The sequence below is a fragment of the Paramisgurnus dabryanus genome, chromosome 20, assembly GCF_030506205.2.
Source record: "Paramisgurnus dabryanus chromosome 20, PD_genome_1.1, whole genome shotgun sequence".
NCBI lineage: Eukaryota > Metazoa > Chordata > Actinopteri > Cypriniformes > Cobitidae > Paramisgurnus > Paramisgurnus dabryanus.
In genome coordinates, this window is record NC_133356.1 from 2,233,739 (window position 1) to 2,256,245 (window position 22,507).

General features: G+C 37.4%; 1 protein-coding gene across 1 annotated transcript in view; it reads left to right on the forward strand.

Annotated features, from left to right (window-relative positions):
* Nucleotides 1-22,355, forward strand: part of LOC135786557 (uncharacterized) — a 218,573-nt gene extending 196,218 nt beyond the window's left edge. The window contains exons 46-51 of the mRNA XM_065296017.2: nt 7,199-7,243; nt 8,668-8,811; nt 13,058-13,124; nt 13,806-13,949; nt 18,144-18,221; nt 19,566-22,355. Coding sequence (XP_065152089.1) covers nt 7,199-7,243; nt 8,668-8,811; nt 13,058-13,124; nt 13,806-13,949; nt 18,144-18,221; nt 19,566-19,684 — 597 coding nt within the window. The 3' untranslated portion in view covers nt 19,685-22,355. The remainder of the gene's footprint in view (nt 1-7,198; nt 7,244-8,667; nt 8,812-13,057; nt 13,125-13,805; nt 13,950-18,143; nt 18,222-19,565) is intronic.
* The last annotated feature ends 152 nt before the right edge of the window (nt 22,356-22,507 follow it).

The following is a 22,507-nucleotide window of genomic DNA, read 5'->3' on the forward strand; positions in this document are numbered from 1 at the left end:
AATGCACTTTTGGATATTTATGCCAAATGCATTAATGTAAATACTGTGGGAATTTGACTTCGGTTGTGCGTATCAAAGCAAATCATTTTACTTTATTCAATATTTTTACTCCAATATGAGCATCATCTAATAACTTTCGCTTTAGTATTTTTCCAGGAGTAATGAGGATTTAGTTGCTGACATAAGCATGCTCTGCATTTATCTCTGTCTGGCTCACTTTGTTTCTTGCCCATGCAAATAAAAGCCCAGCACCAGTCATTAGTCTTGTAAAGTTTCAATAATAAGATCGCTTACTCACTGCTAATGCTCTTCTGCATGGATAAAATAGCGTCCATGAGCCATTAAATCATGAATAATGCATGTTATCGCTAATTAAATGTCCCCTACAAACAGTGTTTGTAGTTTATAAAAACTTGTCATGTCAAAAAATGTTCTGTTGCCTGATGCCTTGTCACAACAGACTGCAGATCTCTGGCAGAACTGTGATACAAATCATCCATCTACACTTCACAGAAAGTAAAACAGACACATCAGAGAGCCGCCAACACACGAGTGCACCTACACGCCTCTGTCAGACAACACAGCACAATAAATTTAGTGCACATCTTTGCATCTTAATGAGATAAATGAGAAACAGCTGAGAGTGAGGTGGACAAATGAGTCAAAGTTGACTCCTTATGGCAAGCCAGATTATTCACAGGCATCTTTGTTATGTCACCAGACATCTGTTTTCTTTACAGGTATTAAGCGTTAAAACACAGCTGATCTCAGAAATGTTTTTCATATTTAAGCACAGCTCCTGTTATATCCATCCTGATAACGGGAATTGGTACATATTTTTTGAGTTGGTTATTTCGTATAAACTCATAGGGCCCTATTTTAACGATCTAAGCACATTGTCTAAAGCTCATGGCGCACGGTCTAAATGGGCGTGTCCAATGCCACTTTTGCTTATTTAACGACGAGAAAAATGGTTTGTGCGCCAAGCGCACGGTCGATAAGGGTTGTTCCTATTCTCCTAATGAGTAATGGGTGTGTTATGGGCGAGCAAAAAAACCAATGAGAGTCTCAGCTCTCATCCCCTTTAAAAGCCAGTTGCGCTGGCACTATGTCTAATCCCTATTTAGATGACAGACCTAAGCGGAGGAAGATGACCCCCAGTTTAAGAATAATGTTAAAAAATTTGTTGTTTTCATTTTTATTGAAATTAAATTTTTTTGGATTAAAACCTTTAAAAGACGTTTTCTTTCAGTCATAGAAGTACAAATAGCAGGCTTTTAATAGCTGTAAATGTATTAATATCCTACAAAATCATTGTAATCTCATATAATAATTTGCAAATATGCAAGAAAAGGTTTGTACTCTAAAAATACAAACAAGAGATAAAGAATTTACAAACGTGCAGAGAACAGAAGCGATTCAGCACTTGGACAGCGCCATGTTTTTTTTTAAAAAGCATTACTTAAAATCTTTCTCATCTCATCATATCCACAGGTACAGAGTCATCATATACAGTAAATCCGTAGCATTTAAAAAAAACATTTAAAAATAGATGCATTTGTTTAAAGCAAAGCATTTATTTACTTACCAGGCTACATGCAAAGCAGCTCTTTACACCTTCTAACGTCTCATAATCAATCCTCATGTTTGTCAAAGAGACTCAATAATAATCTTTTACATTTTAATCCTTTAATCTTTCATATTTAAAAGCGTTTTTGTGCTGCTGCGCATTCATGTATGTGATAAGCAAATGCGCGTTGTCGTCCCGTTTATAGGCGTATATTACTAACGCACTCTTTAAATAACAAACATGCCTAACTATTCAATGGTATTAACTGGTTTAAGCTGGTCTCCAAGCCGGACCAGTTGAAATGTGCACAAAATCCCTATAAAAACCACAATAGACGCTATGACCAACCGAACAACATGGCCGTTTATATCTTTAGAGTTTAGAGATTTAAATAACTGCTTGAATGGGGAAAGAGCGAAATCTCTAAACTCTAAAGATATAAACGGCCATGTTGTTCGGTTGGTCATAGCGTCTATTGTGGTTTTTATAGGGATTTTGTGCACATTTCAACTGGTCCGGCTTGGAGACCAGCTTAAACCAGTTAATACCATTGAATAGTTAGGCATGTTTGTGTTTAAAGAACATTTCAAATGGTAATTTTAGCATGATTGAAGATTTGGCATGATCTCAAGAAAAGAAACTGAAAAGTCAACTCTTTTTAAACTGGGACTTTTCCCATAGCTACCATATTGAGTTATTTGAAGATTCCCTGTATATAAGTGTTCTTCCTCTTCCCCTTTTAAAATGTGATGACAGAAAGCCCAGCCCTATTTTTGCTTCTATTCACGTCACCATCATCTCTGTGTTTGCGGGGTATCAGACCACTCGTTGAGTTTTTTCTGGTTTGTTTTGCTTTAAACCTCCTTTCCTCCCCGCTCCCCGCATCGATGCCATCTGTATGCATTTGGTGGTCCAACAGTGCCATCTAGCAGGAAGGATCTCTGCTTATAAAATCCCCCATCTCTTTACTAACAGGGGCTGAGGGAAACACAATTCAGTGGGCACGGTGATGGCTTTAAGCTCTCCTCATCAGGAGCTGGGGAATAGAGAGACGATAGAAAGAAAGAGCTTGTTTGACATCGACAGGGCTGGCGATGAAAGCAGATGGTCGGGGATGCTTCCGTTAAAGTGCAGCCCGCTTTAGAAACGCAGGCTAGATTGCATAATTTTTTGCTTGCCGGCTGCAATCCAGCAGGTGAATTTAATACAGAGATGCTCCCAGAGGAGCCAGCGGTACACGAGAGAAGAAAAGATAGATGGAGAAATGGAAGAGTGGTTTTGGAGCACAGCGAGAGGCGTATCTCTACAGTGCTTCTCTCAAAGGAGAAAGAGCAATGAGAGATCCAGAGGTTTTCTGCTTTGATGAGTTTGGGGAGAAAATGGTCATTTAGAAATCCCTCAGCTTTTACAGCTACTGTCTGCTGAACAACTAAGACCAAGTTGAGCCATAAAAGCAGCCAAATCATTTCATTTCTCAAATGAATTTGAAGAACAGTCAATGAAAATATGTTTGTGTATCTGGGTTTGATTTGGCCGGGATTTTTGCATAATTTTTGTATCAAATTTAATCAATCTTTACATCCCAGTGGTAGACAAAAACACTGACTGCTTAAGTAATGTAAACTATGAGGAATTTTACATACACACTGTGTAAACATTCATATTTAGGGTAGAAGATGTCTGTGAATTTCTGGGCTAATGATGTATAGACGGTTTCAGCATCAACAACATAAACAAATGATTAATTTATCTGTCCATGGCACGAAATTCAGCTTTTTTTGTGCCTTGAGCACGAATGTCTTTTTCGTGTCACTTGCACAAATTTCTATAAATAGCTTTTTGTGTCCCTTGCACAACTTTATTTTTCGTTTCATTTTATGTATTGTTTTTTCATTGTTTTTCCTATTTTCTTACCATTGTCGCTTGGGGTTGTTGTTAGAATCACTTTCTGTTACATTTTTATACATCCTAACCCAAACCCCAAATCTAACCCCAACCCATAGTGACAAAGATTTAAAAATAGGGGGGGAAAGGGAAAACAATACATAAAATGACATGAAAAAGAAAGTCCTGTCACCGACACGAAAACTATTTATAGAAATTTGTGCGAGTGACACGAAAAATACATTCATGCACAAAGCACAAAAAAGCTGAATTTCGTGGCATGGACACGAATAAATTAACATTATTTTTCGTGACTAAAGCAAGACTTTCCGTGAGATCATGTTGGTAAAGTGAATGTAAACAATGTTAGCTACAGATCCTTGAATTCTTGCCTGACTGCCAAACCTCTCCACACAGTTGTGATCCATGCTCGCCGTCTCCCCTCATCTTTAGCAAACCAAAACATTTATTTTCGAGAATGTATTTGTTTCTGAGATCAGTTTAGCACCTAGCCAGATCGATAAATAAATACAGACTGGAAGTTCACTTCGGTACAGACGTGTAACCGCGACAACACGCATGCGTTTGATAAACTGTCTATACAGTAGACCAGTGGTTTTCAAACCCTGGGTTGCGACCCTCTGGTGGGTCGCGGAAATTAAGAAAGATTTCAAAAAAATGTTACTAAAATAATTTATTCAATTTTATTATAAAAACTATAATAATTACAACACACTTGAATAAAAGCACAGTAAAATATATTTTAAATACACTAAATAAAAAAATACTCCACCACTGTGTCACATGACCCATGTGCGTGCGCAGCTTACTGTATTAAATTCATAGACAGCAGATTAAATTGCGCACGGGGTCACAGCCATTTTTTAAATGATGCAAGGGGAAATAAAAACTCCTAAATAAAAATGTGTTTGGTCTGATTTAACAAAATATATATTTTTAATGTATTTGATTGGTTTGTCGAAAGTGAGCGCGGAAATGTTTAGTTGTTTGCTAAGCAAAGCGCCACCGTTACGACACGGTTGAGTTTTGCAGTAAGACTGACACGTTATGGTTCTGCTGTTATCTTTGAACTATTTTCGCTGCTGAAACCACAAAAACAGTCAACATTGCGTCTAAAATGTAAGTGGCTTAATATTGATTACTTGTTTAGTGAACTGTCATGAAATCTGTCACATTTTCAACCGTGATGTGATGCTGCTTAACTGTATCATGTTATTAAAAACTTCACATTTTTACCGCAGTATGTTTAACCCACTTTGTCAGTGTTAACTCACTTTGTGTTTGCTGCACTCATTTGTTTAACTTAGCGTTATTACATTATGCACTTTCGGTTGTCATTGAGACTAAAGGATGCAGAATCATTAGCGTGTTTTGGTGATTGTTATTGGCGTTTTAATCTAACGTTACTTGTCCCTGATAAGCGGACAAGCATTGATGTCGAGCCCTGCGACGTGTCTTTAGACTGCTTCAGTATACATGGATATCAGCTGACGTCACTCACTTGTCTTCCGCCATTTTAAGGACTTGAAGTGGTCGCAAAAGAACTAGAAGCTATGCCTTCAATATGCTGTGAGCATCAAAATCGCTATTTTAACAACATTAAGAAGGCTCAACACAACATGATATTTTGCTCGAAGTATCGCCTATGTCTCTACATGTGAACTCGAGCATTGAGAACATTGTTTGTGAACAGAGAGTTAACTAAAAAGAAGGTTTTGAACAACTGACTTTGGATGATTTGGCGTCCGCTCGCCGCCTTCTTCCCAGTCAAGATGTATCGATCTCCAATTGCGACGTAAGGAGGGAGGAGAGTAAAGATTGATATCTCCTAAAGCATAGTTCCATAAAAATGCACGAATAAGTCGTTGTTTTGTCGCAAGTGAAAAACAATATTGACCTTCTAGTTGAAAAAGGAGCCTCATATGAGATTCATTCATTTCCCTTCGGAAATCGATTATTTACGTCTGGCAGAGATGACAAGCGGACACCATAACAGCCAAAGTCAGTTGTACAAAACCTTTCTTTTTAGTAAACTTCGTGTACACAAACAATGTTCTCAATGCTCGCGTTCATGTGTAGAGATCCAGGTGATACTTCGAGCAAAGTTTCATGTTGTGTCGCGCCTTCTTATGTTGTAAAATAGTGGTAGTTCGGTAGCAGCGGACAGCGGCTGGAAGAACGCATCAGGGATCGAGAAGGCATCACACCCTAACCAAGATATATATTTTTTAAAGTAGCGTTTATTTTCATGACAGTCGAGATGCGACATGTTGTCTTTCGTAGCCCTTTACTGTATCCATAAGAATCATAGACAGTAAAAGATAAGAAATCCGTAAATCGTAGCAAGGTAGCCAATGCTTGTCAATAGCCTACTGGTACTCGGTAGGTCCTAAAGATGGCGGCATGATGTAAAAGGTCACGTGACTGAAATCCATCTATAGGCTAGGTCCAATTTTTAAGACTCCTCGGTTGTGTTGAGTATGTCAGTTCTTCCTTGTTTTTTGCCCATTTTCATAATTAATGATATTATGAATTGCAGTGAGGTTGATCTCATTTGTGCCCCCTGAAAAAATGAAATGCCCATCCGTGAATTTGTGTCTGGCGTCGGGTCTGCTCATTAGGTAATACATACAGATGCGCGCGTGCACGTTTCACCGGGCTCACTCCACTATGACGGCTTTCGGCCCCGCCCTGCTTCATGCTACTAAGGGGGGGGGGAGGTGGGGTAGAGTGTGGGTCGCATAATTTGTATTTTTTTAAATTAGGGTTGCTCCTAAAATAGTTTGAAAACCACTGCAGTAGACTAACACCCCATTCGGACAGCCAGCGACCAGCAGTAGCAGAGCGACGCGATCTCATTCATTTCAATGGAAACCGGTCGACTTCTGGTGACACGAGTGAAAGTGACCGTTGGCGACCATATGGGCGTGTCCAGCGACGCGAGAAAGTTAAGAAAAGTTTCACTTTATGCAAATGTCGAGCGAATTTCTCGAGCGACTACCAATGAGAACAAAGCAGTGGAGTTCACGTCAATCCTTCTCTCGTCAGTTACTGGCGTGGATGGTACTCATTTGTTTATGACAAGCAGATTTAGAAACGCCTCATTGAAAGAGACGGGCAACACACAGCGATAACATCTGAACGAGGGATTAAGCCACAGTCACATTAGACTTTGAGCATGCGAGTTTTCATTTGACATTGCTGCGTAGAGTGAGCAGCTAGCAGCTCATCAATATGATCTTCTTCCATTTGTGTTTTTCAATAAAGAGAAAGGTCACACAGTGACATACCGGCGGTTTCCTACTGGTCATAACACTCCACGTGATGTGAATTGGCAGGTCAGAGTTTATCACACTTGAACTTTGCTAAGCAGTGACCTGTGAAATATCGTTGAACGAGCTTGCATTTCCGGTCTGACACATTCTCATGTGTTTGAATGGAAGTCAATGGAACGATAAGTCTAGTGTGACCGCAGCTTAAAGTGCGTGTGTGTGCGTGTATGTGTGTGTGTGTGTGTGTCCACGTGTGTGCGTATGCGTGTGTGGTCAGACTGATTGTAAGCTGTAATAAAAGAAAAGATTTGGAGTGTCACTGCCATGGATGAGGCTTTTAGCTCAAGGGTCAGTTTCACTCCAGATATCTAATTATTTGTCTTGCCTCTTGCGAAGACTCTTCTGTCTTTGTGCTTTTCTTCATTTCTTAGATTTATCTGTTTTTTCACAGGGAGCCACAGGCAGACCCGGAGACAGAGGATCTAAAGGAGAACGGGTACCATTTTTAATTCATTTCAATAGAAAATGTCATATTTTGGGTGAGTGGCGGCTCTTGTTTTGGCTGTCTGAATTTATTACTTTATCTCATAAAACAGTGAAAGGTTCATACTAACAATGATTTAAATGCTCCTCTTCAATGACTAATGTCAATTAAATCACTTAAAAATATGATATCTGATACTCGGGGACACTTTTTGTTAAAAACATTTCATCTTGGTCTGCCAAAGTCAATGTGTTGTGCAGTCTAGTTTGGATTTATGTGAGCTTTGATTATGACAAAACTTGCCAAAAATCTACACTTTTATTATTGTAGTACTTTTTCTTTTGTTTTGATCAGCATTCACTTTTAACTCATTCCCCGACCAGCATTTTTTGTGATTTTCACAAAAGTGTCACAAAATGCCTTCCAGGATAAATTTCTTGTATAAATACAAACATACAAATATATCAAATGAAAGAACAGACCCTCTGCTTTCAAACTAAAAAAAGGGAAAAAACTTTTCATCCTATCTTCATTTGTTTACCTCTTAAATACGGGTAGGTTTCTTCAAAAATACAAAATTTTGAGCAAAAAGCTGAAATAATTGCATTTTTGTAAAGGACTTTTGTTAGAGATCAGATTCAGAACGATTATCCACAAACATACACATAGTTTAAAATTTGTAAAATTCGTTTTTGCTTTAATTTTTTATAAATTGGGTAAGAGCGCCACCTAGTTGATATTTGAAATACAGATTACCATTAAAACTCGTGAGGAAAGTGTTGTTTCTTAATTGACAAGATAACTTGTCAATGGCGGGGAAAGAGTTAAAAAATGCTTGGTTATTTTCAACCTATGATGGTTGGGTCAAAAAGGGACAAACTTAACTTGGGTTGGGTACCAACCATGGGTTAAAGCAACCCAGCATAGGTCAATTTCTAACCCAATGCTTGGGTTTGTTCCTTTTTGACCCAAATATGGTTTTAACCATTTTTTGATGTTTGAACCATAATACTTAATTCTGTGTAACTGGAAACTGTTGTACACAAACGCGGACAATTACACTGAATCATGTTCAAAGAAAAATATTTGGTTATTATATTTATTGGTTCTTCCTAACCCCAAAATATAGAAATGATATATGTAAAAGCGACCAAAGCTCGGGTCTTAGGAGGTTAAAATAACTTGGCATTATAATAATGCCGAACAATGGATTTTGATTCAGATCATGCTTGCGATGACACCCACCAAATTTGGTGTAAAAACAATAAAGCGATGCAGAGATATAGCCTCAAATCTCTTGACCATTAGGGGGCGTCGAAAGTGCTCTCAGAACATGTAACTGAAGAGCCATACCAGGTTTCATAACAATACGCAATTGTTATTATGCATAATGGCTGATTTGTTTTTACATTTTTATTCTGGTTTTGCTTCTATAGGGAGATCCAGGGATTTCAGGAGAGAGAGGAGTCCAAGGAGAAAGAGGGAGAAATGGAGATAGAGGACCCATTGGGCCACCCGGACCGAAAGGAGAACCAGGCGAGCCTGCATCTGCATCTGCATCCGGAAGTGTGAGTCTGTTGGTATGTGTGCGCCACTTCTTGCTAAAATCAGTGACTTGAAAACTTTGCTGTTTTGAAAGAAAGTAGACAGGCAGGTCTTTATGCTAAGGCCAAAGCGTAGGTTTTAGCCAGTGGCCATTTACAGTGACAGATTTGCAGCGACAAAACAACCAGATGTCATTTATCTCTTAAAGAGAGTTGCTGACATGAGCGACATGCGTTAAGAGTTGTTCTTCAAACTTGTTTATGGAATAATATACTTTAGACCCTGCTGCAATACTGCATATACATATACAAATAGTCCATTTTTATCTCCAAGAATACCAATTTGTTGTCAGACTCCAGCAATAAACTGACTGTTAAGGTGAACAATCCCTTACTGCAGACTTATGTGGAGGGTAGAGCTCATCTATGACCTCAGTAAAGATCCAGTTTCTGGCTTTCTTCCAATCTGCGGCAGCCTCTTGGCCCATAGCCCGAATCCATAACCGCTGGGTCACACCACACAATACAGAGGGCAACCGGCATTGATTGCTTTGTTGTGCAAAAACACACATGCATTTACACTTTACAATAAATAATTAATAGCACATAACAATAATCATACACACAAATATTCCAACCCATCAGCCTCTGCAAGCACAGACCGCAGCTCTGAACCCCAGCGAAACGCCCGCTGTGCTGTCACTATGCAGTTACTTTTACTCTCAATCAAACACACAAACATATCTCTCAGGATGGAGCCATTAGCAGTGTATTGTGTGTGGGACAATGAATGTAGTCGCAACCGGAGCTCGAAACATGAGACGCAAAATTAATGCTCTTTGCTAGGTGATGCGGTTTTCTCATTGGATTGAGAGCGTTTAAGGATAAATCATTGTCTGTTGTACTGTTTAAACGCTCACACACATTCAGTGGGTCCAAAAGTCCACATCAACCATAAAAATAGTTTCAACAGGTTTTAAATAAAAAATTTTGACTATCGCTTGGTCATTGGTTTAACTCCACTGAGAGGTGAGTTAAAAAGAGCTCAACTGCAGTTTTATTAAACAAAGATAAATGTGAGCGAACACTAAACATGTCGTGACTTAATAAACATCACCAAACAGAAGATGACATGAGCAAATCTTGACCAAAGACATTAGGAAACACTGGGGTATATGAAGAAATCAGCTGTGAAACCCTCTTAAGTGCGTCTGACATGTTTTCTTGTAAATGACTCTTAACGGATTCTGTTTACAAACTGTTTTTTTCTGAATGGCCTGAGGCTGAGATTAAGTGGATTTGAAATGAAAGTATTTGATGTGTGTGTAAAATATTTGGTTAATATCATTGTCGTATTTTTGGCGGAAGTGCTGTTTAGAGGCTTTTGCATCTGAACTCTTCATATACACTGACTGGGTAGCAGGATACACCTGGAGAGAGTTGGGGTAGGATAAAACCAAGGTTGTGTCCGAAATAGTCCCCTATACCCTTCATCATACCCTACATTAGTTCATTAATATAGTTTAGTGAATGGAAACGAGTAATGGAATTGGACACTTGAGCTCGCCGGATGCACCATCTTCTGCCGAGATGCGAGAGTTCATTCGGTGCAAGCCTCAGTGGTCGAGTAGCGGTTAACTGTGCTTAACATTAATAACATACTTGACACAAACCCTTTAAAGTAATCAAGGGCTCACAAAATCGCTAGCCCGACGTCCCGGGGCTATTGTGAATTCCTGTCGGGCTACCAAAATGTCTCTCTGCCCTGCCCATCAGGCTATCTTGGGGAGGAAATAATATTTTAATGTTTTTGCTTTGTCTCAAATTTAGTTAGGTAATTATATTGTATTTATTCCGGCGTCCTCTTGTCAGTCATTATCCTCACGTAACAAGTGAAAATGTCAGGAAATGAAGTGAAAGCATAAATAAACCCATCCTTAAATGTCATTTGAAAAAAATTTACCTCATAGACTAACATTGTTTTAGCGTTCCTTTTTTCTTTCTTCAAGTAGTAACTTAAATATGTGAGAAGGAAAATATATTTGAGTGATTTCTGATCGATTTGACACGTCTACGCTATTAAGAGAATATGATGTTACAAGCTGATAGGTGACTAAACAGCAGTGGTAAGATATGTTTACCTGAAGCGAATAGAATGTTTATTTGTCATTTCGTTTTACCTCAGAGTCTAACATTATTCTAGCAAAAATAAACGGCTATGGTAAGATCTGTTAACCTAAAGGGAATTAAATGTTTATTCCTTTTTAATAAATATCTGCTTTAAGTCTTCTACATTGTGTTAAAGTCACTGGTTGTTTATATATTTGATAAAATACCATGTTATCTAAATACAATGTGTGATGTGTTGAGGTAATTTATTATATTAAATTAAATTAAAAATAAACTGTTATAATACATTCTTATAATATTTCAGTAATATAACAATTCAATTATTCTAACGTTAGGGGAATGTTAAAATAACCTAAAAATAACATTAGGGGAATGTTTATTTTCTTTAAGAAAACATTCCTTGCTATTAACCAAAAACCTTGGAAAATAACATTCTAGAAACCAAAAACTAATGTAAGGGGGAACGTTTTGGGTACCAAATTGTTAGCTGGGGATGGGCAGAAATAGTCGGCTTGCATGGAAATCCAGGATTTATCAATATTCTACATTAAACAGTGTATTTTTTATTCGGGCTACTTGTATTCATTTCGGGCTACCAAAAATGAAAGAGTGCCTGCCCGAAGGGCTACCAGGGATTCAAAAATGTTGCGAGCCCTGATAAAATGTAATTAAATATATGATTTTGATTGTGTCACATCCTGTGCCCAATATCGCTTCGATACTATGTTTAGGGAGAAAAAATAAGTATGCATAGTGAATAGTATGTCCGAAGCCTCAGTATGCATAAAACATACTAACAAATACCCGGATGGTCAGATCGAGACTTGTCAGTATGCATCCCCTTATGGCAAAAAATATTTAAAATATATTTCGAGATGTACAAAAAATTGCCAAAACATATATTTGCTGAAATATATTTTGGAATATGTTTACAAAAATATATTTTTTGGACATTTTTTGTATATTTTGAAATATATTTAATAATTTTAAAGCATTTAAAATAAATTTAGTATTCCATATATTTCAATCCAAGGAAATATATTCAATATAAACATAACAGTTTTAAAAAGGCTAAAATTAAATATAGTTTCAACTTCAAAAATATACAAATACTATGTATTTTGCATATATTTAAAATGTATTTAAAATTGTAAAGAATACATTTTTGCCATATGGGTTGTAAAATTAGAAATGTATTTGCTTGCCCTTGAAATACATTTTGAAATACATGTTGATATATGAAGGATAGAACTAAATATATTTCCAAATTCAAAAATATATTCAATTGAGCATTAATTTCTACAAAAAATGTATTAAGCAAATATTTAAAATATTTTGGTCAAATAAATGTATTTTTTGCCATATGGGTCAAATCCACACTTTCTATCCAATGAGGTTTCAGCAGTTAAGGAGACATAAAGTTAATAAACACTGTGAGCGAGTAATAAAAATGCTGTATCTCTTGTGGTTAAATTGTACTTGTTTAACAACCCCTGAGTACATTTTGTTCATAATTGTTGTTATTATGTCATAGTTCATTAAACATACGGGTCACATGGCAATGAAAACAGAGGATATAGTATGACCAGAATGAATTCATAGTGCACCCACACATACTATATAGTACTGTTTTCCCAGTCCATTAGTAAGTCATTTCACCTTTTATGTTGCCTAGCAACCTCATCAAATTGCCATTCCATAACGATATCTGCAACAATTTATCATGCAAACGATAAAGAAGTTTGATGTGATTTAATATACACTTGCCCAATTAATTTCAACCCAGCACCGACCTCATTCTCATCCCTCAGATACACGGCATCCTGGTGGCCTAAGAGCGCTTGACAGAGCGACTTTAAGCAGCGAAGGGTTTGCTTTCAATTGAAGGGAATCAGTTTGTTTTTCAGCAATACATTCAAGAAAGAACAGCGCTCATAAAGAGAGAGACGCTTTGAGGAGAGATGGTGATTACACCATTATGTGCCATCCATCCTTTATCTCGGAGAACTCCAACATTTCTAAGCATGAATAAAACATGAAGCGTTGCCATTTTGTAGCAGCACTTTTTTAATCTGCAAATCATGTTGTGCTGATGTTTGTTTTTCCTCTCTGCCTTCTTGTTTTCTTTCATTTCTCTTTCCTTCTCTCGCAGAGTGATACAGCTGCCTTGGAGGAAATTAAAGCCTTCATCCGAAATGAAGTATTGCGCGTGTTTGAAGGTACATCTGTCACCTTATTGAGTACTGGAGTGTTTTACCTTTCAGTTGTGTATGTGTGGAAGAAACTTTAGAAGTCATTTAATGGACATTTGACAACATAGGCTGAAAAAGATGAGAAAGGGGTGGTTTAGGGGAACAGTTTAATATTTTCCATTACAAGAAAATTACTTTGTTTTTATGTAATGCAATAATTCAGTAATGCATTATAATTTGCAATGCAAGTTTTTGGTGCTAAGAAATGTATTAGAAATGCATAATGTGCATTTGAATTTCATGCAACTTGCAGTATAATATTTACATTTATGCATTTAGCAGATGCTTTTATCCAAAGCGACTTGCAGTGCTTTCAAATGTGACCCTGATCCTAATGCTGCTCCTAATGTTGATGCTAATGATGCTCTAATCTCATTGTTAGATTTTAAGACTTTAGCCTTTGCTTCCCACAAATTTTCTGATGTAATCGTCAGCATGTGTGCCATAGAGGTTTTCCTGAATTAGTTTGGTGTCCTTTTATTCTTCACTTAGCTCAACCAGTACAATGCATACTGATAAAATGTATACCTTCAATGCACCGTAAGCCAATTAGAAAAAAAACTTCTGCCAAATGCATAAATATAATTGAAATGAAATGATATCATACAGTAAGTATAATCCAGATTCTGTTTGCTATATTTCTTTCAGAGAGGTTTTCAGAGAGCTCCTCCTCTCGGCAGAAAACACCAGCATCTATATTAGCAGCTCAGGGTCGACCGGGCCCTCCCGGGCCGCCCGGTAATGATGGCTCCCCTGGACCTCCCGGAGAGCCAGGTCCCCCAGGCCATCAAGGTAGGAGCCAAATCCAAAAAGACTAAACCTCTATGGATCTCTTTATTCTGCTCCACCGATGGTCTCCGTTCAAGATCGTGACTTTCATTTATATAACTCTGAAAGCTTATACTGTCTGTCTATCCAGTTTTAAGCAAAGTTGCTTGCCTCTTTTTCCCTGGTAAAATAGAAAGAGGACAGAGTATCTCTTTATTCATGTGGATCTTTTGTGAAATATACTGCGTCAGCTGCTTCTCAAATAGTTTGAGTAGCGCTGAACTGAGCGGGTTGAGGTCACGTGGTTTTGTCGGTTTATAAATTTACAGAAGCCAGTCAGAAGCTGGAAATTAAACAGGAAGGTGAAGTTCACCAATTGTCGAATGTGAAATTTGGGTGTAAGGGATTCACAGGTTTCTTGCTAGCTAGGAAGAAAAGCCGGGTACTGTAGTTGCTCGACTAAGTGGCATATGGTGCCGCGAGCCGGGCGAGACATATGAAGACGGATGGAAAACCAAACCAGAATCGGAGAGCGTAATATCACCCTGGACGGGCTTATGAGAGCACAAAGATAAAAGAAGAAGTGTGCAGATGGAAGAAAAGGCCTGGCAATATCTCACTTTGTTGGATTAAGGCCTGCAAATAAATAAATAAATAAAAAACAGTGAGAAAAAGTAAGGGATTCTGATCATTCATCAAAGGCAGGCAGGCAGGCAACTATCTCACTGCTTCTCCAGTCTCTCTCATCAATAATCCCAGTTCAGTTTTATCCTTCTGTCTGAGTTCCTGAGGACCCTAAACCCTTGATATTTTCAAGATACAAGACTATATACTGTACCTTGTACAATGATAATGTGTCTCTGATTGTGTTTGATACATACTCTATGCATATCTGTCATTTTGTTGGTGCCCAACATTTATAACAGCAGATGAAGCTTTGAATGCCACTTGGTATTATTATTTTATTGTTTTTTTTGTGTGGTACTTTTTTGCGGGTTGTGCCTGGAGATTGCTGTAGATTTTATTCAGCAGTCACAAATCCGACGTCAGGCATGAGGAGGAAATCATAAGGAGTCTTTTTTTCTCCTGGTAAATCAGAAATTCATCAGTTTTTTTTATTTGTCAGATGTTGACTTCCACCTCGGCACAGGCAGGAGGAAGTTTGCGGGTAATATTTTCTCATTATTCCTTGTCATCCTCCACCGAGTCTCTCCTCCTCTGGAATCATCAATTTGGCCATGTTTTTTTTTTCACATTATGTGCTAAAACTAATAGCTTTTTTAGCACATTTATGCTAATTTCACTTGGGGTCAGTTTTCATGCAAACTAAATGAGAAAGGGCGATGTAAATATTGACGGCTGTGTTATTTCTGAAAGCGAATGAACGCAACACTAAATGCTGGTGTTACATTGAAATGCTGTTTGCTTTTTTGTCATACTGATGATGCCATTTTGCATCTTTTATTTTTTATGTTAATGTAAATGTATGTATGTTTTTTCATCTTAAAGAGTTTCTTAAAATGACAAATGCATTGTTTGTGCAGTGCATCATGCCATCTAAACCTACTTATGTTTCATTGAGCTCAAGTATAATCTGTTGTGCTTTCATATAACACAATTTATTAAGATAATGTTTCATGTTTAATCCCTTTGTAACATGATTTTTCATTTGATGCTGTTTTCTATGGTGATAAAATCATCTAACTTTGATTCATTAAAATGTATCTAAATACTCCTAAAGCTGAAACTAAAATGTATTTTCCTGTGTGTTTTCCCTGCATGTCAAGAACATACCTTCAAATAATGTTATTTCATGACAAGCAATGACTTTATAATCTCAACAGAACCTTTTTAAAGATTAAGAGCCAGATTTACTAAACGTTAAACTTGTGCGGTTTGAACGACAGCTCTTCACCTGTCGTTAGAAGCATCGTTTCTTGTTATTATAACATGTAGACCTACGTTTATCATGAATTTGAACAAAATAATTGTAATAAATTCTATATCCATCATTCTAAATTACAATTTTATTTTACGTCTTTAAGTTTGTAAACAGAATAAAAGTGTTGCATTTGAAAACTGCGCATGTGCACAGACCTTTAGGACCCTGGGGAATCCCTGGGAGGAGTGACGTAAGAGGTAACTTGCGCATGAATTGAATATCTTGAAAATAAAACAACAGATAACTAAATCACGATAACAAAATCAGTCTTCCGATGCAATATATGTTATTTACAGCAATAATCTGACATTAAATCGATCTTAACAGATTAATTAGTACTTCACCTCCCACGTGACATCATCAACTATGTTGTTAAACTAACATGGTTCAAATGATGAATGTGCGACAAAGTTACTATGCTTTCGGGAAACAGTCGTGACAAGGTAGTTCGTTTCTCCAACTATGCATCGTACTATGTTGGTTCAGCAACGAGTTACGTTGTTGTTCGGGAAACGCACCCCAGGGTCGCAAATATCAGAGCTGATGAGGTGCAGGTGATCTACTAACACCTGATGCGCTTGAGTTCAGCACATAGATTGTAAAAAAAGATGGATGTAGTGTCCGTGACGTCACCCATAAGTTTCTGAAGATCGTTTTTGAAGCCAATAGTAGGCAGTGCCTACCCTCGCCATCTTGGTCATAGGTCACCACGCATCACTCGCGGATATCCAAAAATAAGGTAAGAGGCGGGACGTGGGTGAAGCTGAGTTGGCTGGTTGCTGAAACCACGCCCACCTAGCTCGACTCTAGTGACAGCAGTGGCTGTTCAACTGTCACTCAAGTGCAGCCATTTCAAGTGCAAAATGATGCTTTTTCTGCATTAAATAATGACGCCAATACCAGTAATATCACACGCCTAAACATTAATAAATTGAGTTTAAATAATCTCCTCCTTATAAATTTTGCGTCTGAAAGGAAAACTCTTAGAAATGCACATGCAATAATAACTAGACTGCATCTTTTCAGCGTTAATTATCCACTGTGCGTCATTAGTAAATCCCAACAGTCATTATTTAACGGCAAATTAATGGTTTGCGTTGGCACAAGCTGTTGGTAAATCTGGCTGTAAATGTGCTAATGGTTGATATGAGCAAATCTTTAAATGATGTGAAAATGCAAAACCATTTCCATTGAAATATTTTGAATGTAAACATTGTTTCCCTTCAAGTTTAAATAAGATATTTTAAATGTAAGATGTCAGCAAAAGGAAAACATGCAGATTTGCAAGTATTGTATAGCAGCTCATCCTGTCAGAGTTGTTTTGAAGTGTGCAGTATTGTGAGCGGCAGCAGGAGATCATGATATGATGTTGCAGGTAGAGTGCCGTCTTTCTGTTGAATGCCATTGCATTGAATGAATGCATCTTAAGGTGATGGATACACTTTGGTCTGTTAGTCAGTGAAAGAAGTTGTGTTTGTTTGTATGAGTTGTATGAGCACTGCTCATTTGTGTTATATGATAGAAACATTTTGCATTAGCTGGCTTCTTTAGTTCAAATTTTTCATCTGAATTTTTTTCAGGCTAGTCTGTCTTGAGGAAACATACAGTATTACTAATGTGTGTGTGTGTGTTTTAAACAGAGGCAGTTTTCTGCATGTCATTATGAAAATAATCTCGAAATTGTTGTCTAAAAGAGTGCATGAACAATACTAAAATGCCGGTGTCAGCTAATGACTTTTTGTTTGTGCATTTGTCTGCCCGCTGATTGTGACATGCACTGTCAGCATCTGCGGTGCTCCAGAAACTTTGTTTTCAAAGGTCGATCGATGAATTTGTCATTACTCCTAAAGGGTTCAGAAAACTGTAAAATCTGAAAGATCTGAGGCTTGTTGTGTCATATAGCCGATCTCTTTCTAACAAAATACTGCTTTCTGGAACAGCAGAGTCTGAACTGCACATCTGAGTCTTAAAGTGAATCATTTGGTGAAGTTGTTGTAAAGGTGTTGTAAGGGATTTTTATGGCATGGCTTGCTGGAAAAGTTGGTATTGCTTGAAAGATATGGTTGAAATAGGTGTTCTAAAATTTTACAGTGGATTTCTGGTGGAAATCATTAAATGCATTTCATCACTTACAGCACCTTTAATGTCCTGTAGTAAGAATGATTTTAATAGTGTTCAAAAACAAATAATCACATGAGTATCAACTCCATCCAAAGTTAATGTTCCCTGCTTACTGAAGAAATATGTCTGACTTTGGGTGTTTTTAATCCCTGCAGGGTATCGAGGGCAGAAAGGGGAACGGGGTCAGATGGGGTTGGGCATTCCAGGACCACTGGGACCAGCCGGCCCACCAGGTACAAAATTGTCACTGATGAACAACTCAACAAATGTTCCAGGTTTTAATATAAACTACCATTGAAAACTGAAAGGTTTCTTATGATCTTAAAAATATTTTAACCAGAAGGAGTATTTAAATGTTTGAAATAAATTGTGTAGACAATATAATTGTGCACTTTTTTTAAATTGTGCACTTTTTATAATTGTGCACTTTAACGTCATTTTATAGACGTTTTAAAATGGATGCCCAAGCAAATAATGAAGAAAAGCGTTGGGTATAAAAGGGAAGAACCCAACCTGTTATGATGTTTTAACCTGTTTTGGATTGAAACGACCTAGCCTAGGTTAAAATACAACTTGCAGGGTTTGTCTCTTTTTGACTCAACGCTAGGTTAATAATTAATCCAATCCACTTTTACCAGGTGTTTGGACATAAATGTGTGTGAACATAACTACCCTACAGTAAAAAAAATCAATTCACCCCTTTTTTAATCCCCATTAAACCAAAGCAAGCTTATTAGACATGTTGTTTTGATTCTCTTAGCAATGTGATGTCACACTGATAAAGCCCCGCCCACAGCCACAGACTGACAGTCCTGTATTACCATAGTTTCTGCCCTCAGTGAGTTGGATGCTGTCTGCTATTTTTTCTTTGCGAAATCAGATCTATTTTAACCAAAGCATCCCTTTGGGTAAAGGAGTGAAGAGCTGTAGCTCATTTGCATTTAAAGGTACACACACACACACACTAAGCAGTGCTTTTTGCTCCCACCCAAATAGGGTAATTTTGGACATGATATAGTAAATTATCTGTGGGGTATTGTGAGCTGAAACTTTACAGAAACATTCTGGACACACCTGAGAAATGGTCATAATAGGTGCCCTTTAAAAATAATTCATAAAAATAAATGTCATTTTAACATTGAATGTGAATATTGTACAAATAGAAAGACAACAGTGCATCATATGAAATAATAATTCAATTGCATTGTTTTGTCCATGGCCAGCTGGTCAACCAGTGCTTGTAAAACCCCTTCCTGATGGACTTTTCACACTCAAAATCTGCACCTCACAGATAGCTGCAATTATTTGAGTTGTTGCTTTAATGTTTTCCTTTCAAAAGCACAGGCAGATAATGGCTCTCAACCAAACTAATTGATATGGGATTGTTTTAATGAGCGCCTCTTTTTCGCAGCGGCACAAAGTACTGGCGGATTGGTCTTCAAATGCAACCATAAAAAAGACTTGAACAGTTGGTCCATTATTATTTAACGGTGCACTGTTATCACTGTGTATGTACATAATGTTTTCTTTTGCACTCACATTGTCTTGAGATTTCCCTGTACTTTATTTCTCTACAGGTCTTCCTGGAATGGGCATCCAGGGGCCTCCTGGTCCCGTAGGACCCCAAGGTCCACAGGGGAAATGTAACCCCAGTGACTGCCTTCACCCTTTTCCTCATGGTAGACGAGAGGGATAGATGTCCTAATGGACCAGCTCATGTACACAAACCTCAGACTCAGCATTCAATTCTTGTACAAACAAGTCCGGCTAAGAGAGAAGACACAACCAACTTTTCATTGAACATCACCTGTTGTGTGTATGACAGCCCGCAGAATATGCTGAACATTCATTTATCTTTATTTCACACTTTCATTTCTCATATTTGTGACCAAATGCATTCAGCATTGATTCATTTTTTGATGCTTTGTGGGTATGAAAGTTGAAATCAAACTCAAAACAGACAGATTTATCTAAAGAGGTCCGACCAGAGCGAGGGCAGGTGGAGCTACATTTACATTTGTTGATTTTCTTCAGACTGATGTGAAATTTAGTTTAAAATTAAATTAAATTGTGACGGCACTTTGCAATCTAAAATAGATAATGAATCTGTTAACAAATATAATTGAATGTAAATAACACAAACATAACCTTGCATACTAATTTATCTCATGAATATTTAATTAGACAACAGTTTAGGAAGTCTTTCTCCAGCCCTGCAGAAAAAGAAATGAAGGGAATGAATCATTGGGCCCTATTTAAGCGCATGGCGCAGGTGCACTTCGGGCGTATTCGAATCCCCTTTTGCTAGTTTAACGACAGAAACCGGATGGCGTGCCAGATGCATGGTCCAAAAGGATTCAGCAAACCAATCAGAAATTGGATACGTCATTCTGATACATGCAAAGATTATCATTTATTTTATCTTTATGTACACAATAATAATCTTTTAATTGTTTAATATTTGGCATGTTTGTGTGCTGTCCCTGTGTGTGTATTACGCAGTGTATGCACATTATGCACCCACCTAGCACATATTACTAATAATAAAAAAAACTGTGCTAGACCAGATTTTAGTTGGTCAATGGTGCAGTTGTTTATGCGCCTGAACACATCTTGTTTTCAGACCAGCACGCCCATGGGTGAACAGATGGGTACAAGTGCATTTGCTCTTTAAACAACGTGGCGCTGGACGTGGAAATAATAACTGCATCGGGCTGAAACTAGCAAGATAGGGCCCGATATGTTCATTACCTCACACTGAAAATAAATGTATAATGGATCGTATAAATGGCTGATCCATTTAGGCTTTAAAACATTTTAGCCCAAAATGAAAACCTAATAAAAATAAATGCAAACCACGTGTAAATGGGAACGTTTGACCAAACACAACAGGGAAAGATTTTGGTGATCTCGATGTGTTGGCCTACCATGAAAACTGCTAATGAATGAAATAAGCTTTAATTGTTTACAGGGAAATAAATAATAACCACTTTTTAAAACACCTTCATATTGGTGTTGTATGTATATTTTGTTTATCCAAAGATAAAACGGTGTGAAGTGCATTTCTGTATATTTATCTCTGAGTTCTTTTGCTTTGTATAAGTGATGTCCTTCTGTGTTACTTGAATATTTGAGATTTTTATACGATTCATTCAACAATGTCATATTCACAATTTAGCAAGAGAAAGCATTAAATACTTGTATAATTGTTTACATTACACAAACACTAAAAGATGCTGGGTTGTTTAACCCATGATTGGGTTAAATTGGGACAAACCCAGCTGTTGAGGAAAATGTCCATATTTGATCCAACTATGAGTTAAAGTAATCCAGCATTTTTCATAAAGTGCAGGCAGCAGGTGATTTAAGACCAGATTTCTTTTGTACAGCAGATCTTTATTTGTTTGTAGTTTTACAGAGCTTTGTGTGTTTGATTGAATTTATTTTATTTCTTCTGTAAAGCGCCTGTTTAAAGGATATCTTTAAAATAATGATCTAGAGATAGCAGGGAGCCTTTTGACTTTACTCATTTAATGACTGTTGTTATGTTATGATGTGCACGACACATACAGTACTGATTTCTTTCTTGTTTGTAGTCATCTTCTTTTTTTTTATAAGGCTTTATTTTCCCTGACATCTTTTTAGATTTATTTTGGCTTCCTTCCTTCCTTTGCTTTTCTTTACTTCATTTACTTTACTTTTTTGGTCTTTTATTCTTTAATTTTCTTCCTTTTTTGCTTTTATTACATTTTTCTTCTTTGTTCCATTTTTTGCGGTTTTATTTATATTTAATTTTTATTCATGTATCATATTTAGATTTTTATCTTTATGCATAATATACTAGATACTGTAAACCTCTCTTGAGAGTTGAGAGATTGATTGTTCAGGTCATGTATAGGATACCTGTAGAGATCCCAGTAAACATCTCATAGGCTGTTTACACCAGGTATTAAAATGCGTTTTAATCGATGGGATCACAAGTGGATGACGCTACAGGTGTTAAAGGGGTGTGAAACATTTTGAGCTTTCAACCACATTTAAAGGTACTCGAAAATGCATTTGACCAGATCGATTTTGTGGTTTAGACGCTCACAAAAGACTGCTCTTCACCTATTGATCTAAAGTGTGATAAACCGAGCAAAATGTTTTAACATCGGCCCTGACTTCTAGCTCGAACCCACAGTTTTCAGCGCGATCTTTAAGCGTTCATTGATAAAACTGAAGTGGATGCTCGCCGCCTCTTTCATTTTTGTTTCATTTTTTAAGTGTGTGGAAGTTGCATGAGTTTATTTCATCAATTGCTCTTAAATATCAGAGAAAGCTCTTACATATGTAAGGGATAATCCACGGCCAGCCATGCATTAAAGGGTTTTAATGCACGACGTAGAGGCGAAGAACCACCCGACGCGTAGCGGAGGGTGGTTGCCTCTGTGAAGTGCATTAAAACCCTTTAATGCATGGCTAGCCGTGGATTATCCCGCTTATACCTTGGTTATTTGCCAAGTTAAAGCTGTAATTA